This window comes from Lipotes vexillifer, unplaced genomic scaffold (assembly GCF_000442215.2).
Source record: "Lipotes vexillifer unplaced genomic scaffold, Lipotes_vexillifer_v1.1 scaffold28, whole genome shotgun sequence".
NCBI lineage: Eukaryota > Metazoa > Chordata > Mammalia > Artiodactyla > Lipotidae > Lipotes > Lipotes vexillifer.
The window spans coordinates 246,711-260,634 of record NW_006793929.1 but is presented as its reverse complement, the minus strand read 5'-3'; the positions used below and the strand labels follow the sequence as shown (position 1 = coordinate 260,634).

The following is a 13,924-nucleotide window of genomic DNA, read 5'->3' as shown; positions in this document are numbered from 1 at the left end:
TTTTTTTTTTTTTTTTTTTTTTTTTCCATAGTTGTCCCAATTCATCTGATATAGGAAAACCACTCACTCTGTGAGGACCTTCCCTGCAAGGGCAGCAGCAACGAACGGAAGCGATACAGAGGGCTGCCAGTGTTCGTTTTTAACACATTGAAAATGCCACCTAAGAAACTGCCTTTTTAAATCGCTGAAAAGTATCACCTCCCATTCGAGTCATTCACAAATCTGTGAGTTTACCTGAAAGAATCATTACAGCTACTAAAGGGCTTTGCATACTCACATTCACTCTGCTCTTGTTTCCAACAGTTACTACTATTGGCAAGAATTCATTTCTGGCTGTTTCCACAGCACGTAGCTTTATGGAAGGAATTGTTCACTGTACACTCAGTGATTCTTCCATATCCCTTCAGAGGCAACTCAGCTACACCACAGATAGAGCAGAGAAGCCTTGGCGAAACAAACCAACAGGGCCAGCATTAATACAATGGTTCATTCACAGAAATAGAGCGTTGGTCTCCCAGGATGGAAGGACATGGATCAGGGCAGCTAGACACACCATCCCTTCAGCCACAAAGTTGACAGCACCTTTCCAGAAAGATGATACCCTGCTGTTTTTGAGTCTTGCCAAAGACTTTAGAGACCCCTTACAGCCCATACTAGAGGACACTGGCTTCCCTGTTCCTTTCCTGCCTATGCACGTGCACAATACAAGCATGCTACTGGGCTTTAAAATGAAATCTATGGGGACTTCCCCGGCAGTCCAGTGGTTAAGACTCTGCACTTCCAATGCCGGGGGTGCACACGGGTTCGATCCCTGGTCCAGGAACTAAGATCCCACATGCTGCATGGTGTGGCCAAAAAATAAAAATAAAAAAAAAATAAAAACACAGAATAAAATGACATTCTTTACAAAAAAAAAAAAAAAAGAAATCTATGGAGGACAAGGGGATGGAGAACGAGAGACAAGAAATGCTAGCACTAAATAAATAAGCCGACCCATCTCTAGGTTCAAGTGCCTGGGAGTAACTGCATGCCAGTTTCAGTGAGGAAGTCAGATAGGCAATGATGCTGACAGTTAAGGATGCTGTCCACTGGATAATTTGATTTTGCCTTGTCTCCAAAATTCAGAGAATCCAATTCACTTCTCTGCCAGATTCAATTATCAGGTGGTGCAGATCAGGATCCAACATGGTCTACCCTCCTTTCATTTCATTACTTAGTTTCAAGGTCATGCTCTCAGGTTTGCATTGGTGGAGTAAAGTTACTAAATGTTTGATGCTTTAGAATTTTCCATTTAACAAACAACCTGTTTTCATATCAGGTACAGAATGCACTTCCATGATGTAACTAGAACTAATCTTTGGCTCAAAATCTTGTCATAAAACCACTATATTTTTTCCTGCCCCAAATCACTGAACTCTGCTGGACCCAATCCCCAAACTGTACTAGCGGCAGTTCCAATGGCTTGTCTGTCCATGTTTTGTCCTTAAAGCCAAGTAAAGTCTGTGACTGTGCTAATCAAGATAATACACGTAGTGTCAGGCATGTTCTGACCTTTCCTCTCGCTAGGGTACCTAACTATAAGACCAGAATACTTGCAAACTGTCTCTGAATAATTCAACTCTTTTTAAAACCTTGGTAAGGAGGACAGAGCCAGCCTGGAGCATTTTCTGACATTCACTCTCTCTCCCTTCATTTAGATTTAGAGGGGTTTCTCCACCACAAGAGTATCCAGGGTCTGCATCCCTTTTGGAAATGGGTTCTGGAGAGAAAATGAGAAAAAGACCTTACAGGAAAACGTAAATCAGGGATGGCAAACTCCTGCCCAGCCCCTCTAGGCAGCGGAGTGACCGACCCATGGTAAAGAATTGAAAGGACTTGGATAGGCTATTTGCATTTTAACAGGAGTTAACAGGAGTCAAACCATAAGTGAAGCTCTAGGTGGAATTTCCTGCCTCAGTCCCTCCCGGTCTGAAGAGGAAGCTAAGACTGCTTGCAAGACCTCTCACAAGCACAGCAGGTCGGCGCTGGGCTCCCGGGGACCCTGAGGACACCGTGCGTGAACCCAAGGCTTAAGGTGGAAGCTGCGGCCAGGAGGACGTGCAGAGAGAATTATTGTCCCCTTTCAGAAGCCTCAGGCGCTTAGCCGTGCTTTAAAATCCAAAGCAGCATAGGGACGTGCTTTTTCGGAGCTGTTTCCCCTCCTCCTCAGGGAACATCATACATTTAGGAAACACAGCGTGAGCAACACGTGTCCCCAAAACTTCTGTGCGCGTTTCCACTTCCCCTCCCCGGGGGCTGCTTCCTGAGCAGCTCAGGACTGGTGAGCTGCTTGGCCTTCCCCTCTTCCCCATGTGGCTCCTGTGCTGTGTGAGGGGCTGCTTAGGAAGCACAGGAAACAATTACAGGATGATGCCCTGAACTACCAGACAGCCCCCAGACAGGTCCCCAGCACTGAGCAAGGGAGAAGACTTAACCACTCTGACAGTCAAATCTCCAGTCAAGTCTCAGTCAATAGAAACTCAAAGGGCTTTTGTGGGAGGGTGAACTTATTTGGGGTGGTTTTTTTTTTTTTTTTTTTTTTTTTGGTAGTAGCAAAGGAACCTAATAGATAGGCATTAGATGCTGAATCGAACGATTTCCCTAGCTTGAAGAGCACACTTGTAACATCTTCTCAGGGAATACTCCCTTGTTGCTCTTTTAGGGAAGAATCAAAGAGAGAAAAACTTGAAATGTTTTAAGTATTTAAACCTGAAAATTACTAGAGCTCTGTGGCCTGCAATTCGGATGTTACTGGCATAGTTATCTACAGGCAGCTACTCCAGAGATGCACCACAGCCATACACTAGAGCCACTTCTGTGTCATTGCCTGGAGCGTGGACCACCTCCAGCTCTATTCTGTGGTTGTATACACGAGGTTGTATCACACAAGGTGATGGCACAAAAAGAAATGCTGAGCCTTTAAGAAAACTTTTCAAGAAATCTCTGTGCTGGTTACTCTGGGCCATCCGCCTGCCCCCAGGTCCATTCTCTGCCCTGCTCCTGCTCCATGCCCCAGGAGGCTGACCCCCAAGGACAACATGGCCCAATTTCTCTTGTTGGCTGACTTTCCAATAGGCTGAGCCAATGGGAGACGAGAGGTCAGAGGGCAGCAGAGGGAGGAAGACACGGGTATTGGCTCTGGGCTCCCTCCCTGCCCTCTGTCTCTCTAGGAATACCTCCTACTCTGGCTAGTGGCCTTCGCTCTTACAGGCTCCAGTAGCACTATTTCCCTCCACCCTTCAAGTCTGGGGTGGTGACAACTTCCTGCTATTGCCAGTGCTGGGGTAAAATCCCCTTTTGGCTGCCTTAGACCTGCCTCCGCCTCTGCAGATAGCCCCTTCATTAATGTGTCTTCACTTGCAGTGACTGAATGGGATTCTGTCTCCTGCCTGGACCCTCCTGATAAGCCCTCCACGTTCGGTTCTCCCCCTTCAGGCTGGGAGGTCAATGACCACCCGCAAACCTGTTTAGGGTAGAACTTATGCCAATGAAAAAAGATGAGCCTTGTGGCAAAAGGGTGCTAGGGTCCACCCAGCTGAAACCTCCAGTCAGGATGGCTGTCTTCAGCTTTAGAATGAAAAGACAATCTGGCAGTGATTTTTGTCCCTGGAGCTGATACCCTCCTTCCCACTCCTAAACATAAGGATACTAGACAGAAACCTTTCTGGATACTATTTAGAGTTGGTGGGAGTTTCCCTTCCCTTCTGTGAATTTCCTTCAGTGGCTGGTCTTCCTGAGTAGGATCCTCTCCTTAAATCCCCAGCTAACTGGGGCATGATCACGACATGGCAGCATCTTCTCTTTGGCATCCTCGCCATCCCATCCAGGCACCTCCCTCTCTCTGGGATTTCAGTCCCACCCTGGCCACATGTCCTACCATTATCACTCAGGAACCCACTGGGGGTCTGGTTTCCATATGTTAATGCATCACCAAGGCACTGGCCTGAATGTGCACGTGTCATTCTTTGTGTGATGGCCTCACTGATGCACAGCCCACACCTGCTAATTCCCCACCCTTGCACCAGGGGATCTTCTGTGTCACTGTCACTAAGGAGTCAGTCCTCCTACCAGACCCAAATATCAGCAGAAGAGACTAAAGGTTTTACTTGTGGAATGAGAAAGGCTGGCTAGTCATAAAGGGTCAAGGTGTGATGTCGCCGTTCTCCCCTTAAAGAGGGAATAATGAGAGCTGCAAAAGGATGGGTTACAATGCAAGAACGACAACTGGTCCAATTATTATTTGGGAGCAGATATAACAAATGACGCTACTTATTCTGACTTCATTTTATATACAACTCAAAGAAATTTCTCTCTAAGTCTCCCCAGCTAATGTTCTCCTGTGCAGTGTCAAAGTCACAACCCAATATAATGTTTTCAAATCCAAGTGGTCTCTTTTCGTCCCTTCATTCTCCCATTCCCATCTCACCCAGCCTCACCCATATCCTCCCTCCTGCTGTGCATTTTCCTAACACTCTCTTTCTCCTGGACAGTTTTCCATGGAGTGGAACACTCAATTAGTCATTCTTCAAACCTAGAGACTCCACATTCCTTGCCAGCCTCAACTTGGAAAAGTAACCACGTGCAGCCAGCTGTGTAAGTACATTTCCGAGGCCTCTATTAGGGTTGTTTAGAGCTACTTAGAATTTAACAAGATTTTCTGCCTCCGAGTTTTTCAAGGCAGCCAAGGTTGGGTGCAGAAAGCCCATTGGATCTTTCTGGGCCTGGATTCTGTGGGATTTGCTCTGGAGAACAATCCTTATTTACTAAGGAAATGCTGCAGGACAACATAGCTGGAGCTGCCCTAGACCAGGCTCCCAGCAAAAACTTGGGAAGTTTAATTACAACTCAGATGCCCTTGGTGATTTCCACCATATGCAGCTCCGAGGGCTCAGGAGTGGCCAATGACGTTGGACTCTGCGATCATGGCAACAAGAAGGGTGCTAGTGAAGGGAGCTTTCTAGTGGAATTTATAATTTCAGAATTAAGATCTTTCATTATGTAGTCAGTAAGCCAAGCACCTGTCTCCAGGGATGCCACAAAACTAGTGGATTACAGAAATAGGGAGGGACAATTAATCATGGAATGTGTCCAGTATAAGGTGCTGGGCAGAGCAGGTGGGATAATGATTCTTGCCCTACGTCTGATCCTGGGGCCAGCAAGGGACTGCCAGTGAAAGCCTGAGTGGAAAAAGCAGGGCGCATTCTAGCCAGACACTGGCATGTATAGCCACTTCTCCCCACCTCTGATCCTCACCAACAGAAAAATCATGACGCTGTCCCAAACTCAGGAACCAATACGGCAGCTACTTTGGGTGCCAGCATACTGTAGGGGAAAGAATCAGAGAGCCACAGACCTCCAGACTCCATGACATATCCTGGAGTGGATCAAATAGTGACCACTCCCTTCTGAACACACGTGGGCATTTCTGATTGGGCATCCCGTTCCGACCAACTTTGATCACCTTTTGTTACTTCTTACCAATAAACTTTAGGGGGTCTTAATGAAAAACATAAGGTTTCTTCCTCTCTAAATTACAGTCATTGATCAAAATCTTTGGCCTCTGCTAAAAAAATTTAAAGTGATACTTTTTTTATATGAGTCAATAAAAATGACTTGCATCTGTGATGGATTTTCACCGCAGGATCTCAAAAGGCCTTGCAATCTTGAGCTTTGGTCGGAACCATTTTTCACGCTGAAGGATGAGACTTGTTAGCAGGTCATGAAATCAACTCAACAGAGCACGATAAAAATGGAAAAAAAATACCACACAATACATCACACATGGTAAGGAGAAGCACCGTTTTAAGAAAATAATACAGAAAATCTTCCATTGCAGAGGGCCATGTTGAGAGTGGAAAGAACTCTGTAGATGAGCTGCCAACTACGAACCCCTCCCCGCCCATTCATTACCTACGGAGTATTGTCCTGGGCACATGGGTGCTTTCCTGAACTGACAGTGGGGGCTTTGGCCACCCTATGTAGGGACAGGGCAGTGAAAGGACAGCCTTAGCCCCTGACCAAGAAAGGGAGCAGCAGTGGACCCATCAATACCGTTACACAAACTCAATGTCTTCCTCACTCTGGCTCCCACATCAAGTTCCCTCCATTTTCTCTCCTTTGCTTTCTAGGAAGATCTTGAACAAAAAGTCTGCACTTCCTGTATTTACTTTCTCCACGGCTCTCTACTTCTCCATCCTCTGCACACTGGCTTCCACTCCCCAAATGCCACCGAAATTGTTCTGGCTAAGATCACTAACGATCTCCCTCTTGAAAATCAAATGGTTTTCAGACATCATCCTGTATGACTTTCCAAACTCCTCGGTAATATTTTAACAATAGAAATAGCAAGGACGGGCAAGGTGTGTTGAGGGCATTCCCTGTTGAGCATTTAGCATGGCACACTGTACTGAGCATATTACGCGCATTGTCTCACAACCATCTTGCAGGTGGCTACTATGATTTTTCTAATTTAAGGATGAGGGATCTAGGCTTAGAGTGCCTAAGGAAGGTCTACATCTGGAAGTGCTGAGACTTGCATTCAGGTCTCTCTGACTCCAGACCCAGGGCTCTTGCCATCTCTCCTCCTCAGGCTCTGACATCATAGCTCCCTACCCTGGGCCTTCTGCTCCTCTAGCTTTCCTGTCTTGGCCCTTTCCACAGTCTCCTCTTCCTTTCTCAGCACCTCAAATGACCTCCAAATCTATCTCTTTAACGTGGACTTCTCTCCTAAGCTCCAAACACATGGCGGCCTATCGGCCTTTCTCGCCGGGATGCCCTGTGGACATCTAAGAATCAAGAGGACCTAAAGTGAGTTACCTTTCCCTGAAAATCCACTCTGCCTCTCATGGTACCTCTTCCTCTTGTTCTTTCATTTATGTATTCATTCGAATACTGGGAGTGCCTACAAGGTGCCAAGCAATACTCCAGCAACACTAGGAATACCCAGCACACGACGGACCAAGTCCCACCCTCATTCCAGTGGAGGAGACAGATGATGAACAAATACGTACATAATGTCAGGTGGTGAAATGTGCTGTGAAGAAAACAAAAATGTGAGAAGGGGTTAGAGAATGACAGGGTGTTTAGAGGGGCTGTCTCTCTGCGGAGCAGAGGTGACACGGATGTGGTGGCTAACCATGCCTCTGTCTCCCAGTTGTCCAAGACGGGAAGTCTGTGGGCATCCTCAACGTTGCCCTCTGGCTCACCCCACACATTCACTTTCCACCAACTGGTATCTCTTTCACCCATTCCCTCCCCACTGTACCGGCTTGACTCAAGGACTCAACACCTCTCAGTGGAGTCTGCACCTGGTTTTGGTCTTTCCCCCCTACACTGAGCCTCATCTTGCTGCCAAAATAATCTTTCCAAGACATAAATCTGCTCATGTCCTCCACTTGCTGAAAATCCCTCGCTGGTATCCATTTCCTACAGGCTTGGTTCCTGATCCTAGGAGAGATTTCCAAGTTCCTTGTATTCTGGGGCCATCTTCCCTTTCCCGTCTTGTCTCCTGCCACACCCCTGGTGAACATGCCACGCCCTTTCCACCTTCCTGCCTTTGCACAAACAGTTTCTCTCACTCAGAACATTTCTCACACTCCCCCCCTCAAATTCCTACACATCCTTCCAGACCAAATTCAATCATCCCCTCCATGAAGACTTCCTCAAGCCTCAGCCAGAATCGTTCGCTTTTTCCCATCTTCCAATTGTTCTGTGGCTATGCCTCTGTTGTCATATTTATAATACTCTGCTATAAGGATCTGGGTTTCATTCCTTCAATAAATATTTTTGCATGTCCACTGTGTGCCAGGCATCATTCTCAGTGGATGTAGCTATGGATACAGCTACAAGTAAGGCCAGACAAGATCTCAGCTCTCACAGAGGTTATGTCTCCTCCACTAGGCTGGGTCCATGTCTCCATTGCTGTTAACAAACCCCTTTTTTGTGTCCAATGTATAGTATCACCTTGGGAGGCCCCAAGGAAAGAGAGAAGAATGTGGCAGGCTGAGACCCCCTGTGCCAAGGACAGAACCTGATCCATGGTAGGGAGTGAACAAATGTTTCTGGATGAAGAAATTGTGGAAATTATTTTAATTCCCACTCTGTGGACAAGGGAATAAAGAAATAGAGCAATTAATTCATATCCCATGAACAATGAGCTTTTGATTCCCACAAATTCAGGAGACTACAATACGCTCTGAAACACAAGAGGCTTCTTTTCACTTCATTAGCAACACTTCCCATTTTAACATTTAATATAAAGTATAGATAAAAGAATAATGCTTGCAAATTCTGCTGTTAGGCAGTAATGTCACCAGAGCTCAACAAGCGAAAGTCCATCATTTAGAACCTATCTGTTCACCTCAACTAGAATAAGAGTGGGACCTGGTCTGTGTGTTTAGGTACCTCTAGTGCCTAGAATAGGGCTTGGCACCTCATAGGAACTCATACATATTTCAATAAATAAATGAAAGAACAGAGAGGAAGAAGCGTGAGGAAGAGAAGAGCAGATTTCCAGGGAGAAGGATTTAATTCATTTGAATTCAGTCTTCCTGATTCTTGGTGTTTACAGGGCACCTACGTGAGGAAGGCCAATATACAGCCACATGTTTGGGGTCATCAGATGGTACCTTCCAAGGAAAGACTGGACAACTCTTTGAGGAGGTCACTTTGAATAAAAACAACCGCCCCCAATATATATAAATAAATAAAATAAATATAAATAAAGATATGATAAAACTTTTGCACTCTGCACAAAAGAAATAGCTTTCTACACTGAAGGAAAAAAAGCCATTTGCAGGGGAAAAATAAATTTAAATAAAAATAAGCAAATAAAACACAAGAATCTAGAACAGCAAATACAGAATTTAAAACCAGGCAAAGCTGGTATCACTTAGCAAAGACTGAAATCAAGAAAGATGAATCTCAAAAGTCAGTTCCTTGGATATATCTTTTAGACTATCATATGGTAAATATATGAAAATTATATAGAACTCAGTAAGATTCTGGATGAACTGTTCCAGGTTTACACACACCCTACTATAGTCAGAAAGAGGATATTACACAGGCAGCAAGTATTTAGAGCCCCCAAATGTCCATGTCCTTTGGTCCAAGAATCTCACACCTAAGAATTTATCCTAGCAAAATAGTTCAACTATATGCACTATAGAAGCATTAAAACATGATGTGAAAGAGAAGAAAATTGGAAAAAACCCTCAAATGTCCAACATCCAGTGAAGAGTTAAACAAATCAGGGTATTTACACACCATGGAATATTACGTAACCACAAAAAATATCAGTCTGATGATTCAGCAAAAACACAGAGAAAATATATGAGGCAATGCTAAATTGAAAAGCAGACCATAAAATGATTATGGATACTCTAACTGCAATTATGTGTAAAATTTATTCAAGGAAGAAAAAAAATTAAATGATACAAAGTGGTAATAAATAATATGGCTGCCAGAAAATAAATTTTCCTTGTAGAAGGTCTGTTTTACTAGTAATAATAATTGCAAACACTTATGGGGGGAGCTTTCAATACTAAGTACTTTAAATGCTCATTTTGCTTCCGTAACAAGCCTATGAGGCAGATACTATTAACACTCTTATTTTACAGATTAAAAAAAAAACCCCTAAGGTTTAGAGAGACAGAGTCACTGGCCAAGATCACACAGGGATTAGGTGGCAGATCTGAGGCTGGACTTTGGTCTGGCTCATATCAAAGTCCTTTGGTCTGGCTCATATCAAAGTCCAGGCTTTTAATCACTACACGATACTTCTGTTTAGCTTTATTTTTCAACTAAAGCATGTACTGTTTAAAAAATAAGGCCAGAGTAAAATCAAATGGCATTTCCTTTCTGTTGAAAGAAGTCCTGAGACCTTAAGTGGGTTGGCTGTAACTCTTAGAAATCAGTGCAGTGGGAGGTGGGAGAGAGGGGAGGCCAGCACAGGAATGGCAGCGGCATGGGACAGGAGGGAGGGAGGGAATGCAAACACCTCCACGGTACACACCTCTTCAAGGGCCCTGCTCACATGATTCTCCTTCTTGGCAGCCTCCTGGAGCTCCATGGCCTGCTGCACATACATTTTCCCAGCCAGGATTTCATTCTCCAGCACTGACAGCTCCTTCAATGAAATGGGCCAATTCAACCGTTCTAATGCCTTGTTTAAAGCTGCCTTGTTTTCTAAGTAACGCATTGGTTTGTTTGCACCTAACCTAAAAAAAGAAGAAAGAGAAACATAAAGTGATGAGAATAGAAAACATATGGAAAGATGTCTTTTCTGTAAACCCTCCCCTGAGAAACACCTGTAAAAGCAGATGTCAGGTGTCAGTTGACAGAATCACAGCCATATGCCTTCTGGCCCGTCAGGGCTTTGGTAGCTTATGCAAGTTAGAAACAATCATCTCCGAGTCATGGTAGGCACTTTTCCCCATTACCTAATTTGATGATCTGATTTTATAGAAGTTTGATACACATAAGTTATTTTTTCAACAATTTTTTCAGCGTATTTGGAACCCATTCCTTTCTCCCTAGGTCTAACATTTGGCAGAACCAACAGTGAGTTTCAAAGAAAGTTCACACAACTATGCCGAGCAGTGACTCTGGAAAACAAAGCAAACACTAAACTCAAATATTTGTCTCAGTGCAGTAATTCTCCTATTAGCTCATTTTAGCTATTTTTATCTTCTCTCCTCTTGTAAGCCTAAATAGGCCTAAACTTTCTGGCTTCACTGTTTTGGTACACAAAGAACAGAAGCCAAACTTTCTATCAGCTGATGAACAAGCTGTGTGATTCCAGGGGAACCCAGTGGGGTGTGGAGGTCCCAAGTCCTGGATTCTGTTTCCAGTCCCAGTACTTATGAGTCAGATACTCATGGAAGAGGGTACAGAGATTGACTGATTGAGGGACATGGGGGAGGAAAAACATTTCATAATTGTCATTCTCTTATTGTTGAAAATGTCATGGCATTTTTTTAGATGTTGGGTGTTGGAAGAGCACACTGTTAAACCAGTACATTCACAGGACTCAATCCACAAACAAACTTGTCAACAGAAGGCAGCAAAAATTCTTATTAAAAAATCTAAATTGGTGTGATGTCAGCAAAATGGTGAAATGAGAAACCCCAGGCCCTCATTCCCCCACAAAGATGCTGACTAACCATATAAAGACCAAACTGCCTTTGTGAGAATTCTAGAAACCAGTTAAAATGTACCTGCCCTCTAGGACCACAAAGCCAAGAAGAGTAGGCATTGAAGCGAGTAGGAAAATGTGTTGCATTTTGTCTGGCCAAGCCCCTCCCCTTCCCTGGCACACTGCAGAGCAACTGGGAGAAAACTCCTATTCAACATGTATCCAACATTTTGGTCTTTTGTGGGGCTTCCCGAGAGACTGGCTCCTCTCTCACTTGACTCAGAATGTTGATAAAAATGGCAATATACTTTGGATGCCAGGCTGGGGCAGCTGAGAACAAAGGCAAATTTCATGGGTGGTTACAGCACCAGAGATACTGCTGTACTAAAGACAAACACCAGGGAGAGCAAGAGATTATGGGTTTCTGAGAAAAAAACAGGGGCAAAACCTCTTCAACTGGGAAATGACATGCACAAGCCTAGAGAAGACATATCCCCAGAAAAGGTGTGAGAGGGTCCCAGAATCTCTAGCCAGAATGATTGGTGAAGGTCTTCCCCTGTAAGAAGCCATCTGTAAAGACTGGGAGAAGTGTTTGTTTTATCAAATGCCCAAATATTGCCTAAAGATACTAAGGCATACAAAGAAACAGAGAAAGATGGCCCAATCCAAGGAACAAAATATATATAATCTCCAGAAATCTACCCTAAAGAAAGGAGATCTATGAATTACCTGACAAACAATTGAAAATAACTGTCTTAAAAATGCTCAATGAGCTCACGGAGAATACAGACAACTAAATGAAATCAGGAAAATGATGCATGAACAAAATGAGAATATCAACAGATATGGAGACTATAGAAAGAACCAAACAGAAATTCTGGATCTGAAGAACACAATAACTGAGCAAAATGGATGGCTAGTGGGAAGCTGCTGCATTGCACAGGGAGATCTGCTTGGTACTTTGTGACGACCTAATGGGGTTGGGTAGGGAGAGTGGGAGGGAGGCTCAAGAGGGGATATGGGGATATATGTATACATATAGCTGATTCACTTTGTTGTACAGCAGAAATTAACACAACATTATAAAGCAATTATACTCCAATAAAGATATATATATAGAAAAAGAATACAATAACTGAAGAATTCACTAGAGAGCTTCAAAAGCACACTTCGTCAATCAGAAGAAATAAATTAGCAAATTATGACTATTTTAAGTCATAAATTGTTACAAGGACAAAGAAGGACATTATATAATGGTAAAAGGGTCTATCCACCAGGAAGATTTGACAATCATAAATATATATGCACCTAATTTCAGAGCTCCCAAATATAGAAACAAACATTAACAGAATTGAAGGGAGAAATAGAAAGAAACAGTATAAAAGGAGGAGATTTCAATTTCCATTTTCTACAATGGATAGAACCACCAAACAGAAGACCAATAAAGAAACGGAGGACTTGAAAAACACTGTAGATTAATTAGACCTAACAGACATATACAGAACACATCACCAGCCAACAGCAGAATACATATTCTTCTTAAGTGCACATGGAACATTCTCTCCAGGATAAACCACATGTAAGAACACAAGTATTAAAAGTTTTTAAGATTAAATCATATACTCTCCAATAACAATGGAATAAAACTAGAAATCAGTAGCAGAAGGAAAACTGGAAAATACACAAATATGTGGAAATTAAACAACCCACTCTTAAACAACCAATGGGTCAAAGAAGAAATCTTAAGGGAGATTATAAAATATCTTGAGATATTTTAAAATAAAAATACAACATATCAAAATGTCTAAGATATAGCAAAAGCAGTCATAAGAGGGAAATTTATAGTGCTAAATATTTACATTAAAAAAGAGGAAAAATCTCAAATCAACAACCTAACTTTACACCTAAAGGAACTGGGAAAATGGAGAACAAACTAAACCCAAGTTAGCAGAAAGAAGGAAATAAAGATTAGAGCAGAAATAAGTGAAATGGAGTATAGAAAAACAATAGAAAAAAATCTATGAAACTAAGAGTTAGATTCAGGAAAGAACAACAAAACTGACAAATGCTTATTAGCTAGATTAAGAGGAAAAAAGAGAAGATTCAAATAACTAGAATCAGAAAGGAAAGAGCGAACATTACAACTGTTGTCACAGAAATAAAAAGGATCATAAAAGACTACTATGATCCATTATACACCAACAAAATGGATAACCTAGAAGAAATGGATAAATTCCTATAAAATTATAACCAACTAAGACTGAATCAGGAAGCAATAAAAAATCTGAACAGACCTATAACTAGTAAGGAGACTGAATCAGTAAGCAAATAATTTCCAACAAGCTTGAGCTTAGCACTATGTAGCTTCCACGGAGAGTGCTACCACACATTCAAAGAAGATTTAACGCCAATCCTCCTCAAATACTTCCAAATATTTAAGAGCAGGGAACATTTTGAAACTCATTCTATGATGCCAGCATTACCCTGAGACCAAAGCCAGACAAAGATACTACAAGAAAACTACAGCCCAATATTCCTTGTGAACATTGATTCAAAAATCCTCAACACAATACTAGCAAACCAAATTCAACAGCATATTATGAAAGGATTAAACACCACGAAGAGTGAGATTTTATTTCTGGAACGCAACATACAAAAATGAATCAATATAATACATCACAGTAACAGAATGAAGGAAAAAAACCACTTGATCATCTCAACTGATACAGCAAAATCATGACAAAATTCAAC

At 42.7% G+C, this 13,924-nt stretch overlaps 1 protein-coding gene across 1 annotated transcript in view; it reads right to left on the bottom strand.

Annotated features, from left to right (window-relative positions):
• VWA3B (von Willebrand factor A domain containing 3B) overlaps positions 1-13,924 on the bottom strand; it is a 218,934-nt gene that overhangs the window by 27,983 nt on the left and 177,027 nt on the right. Inside the window, 1 exon segment of the mRNA XM_007466893.1 lies at positions 10,052-10,256. Within this exon segment, the coding sequence (XP_007466955.1) occupies positions 10,052-10,256 (205 nt within the window).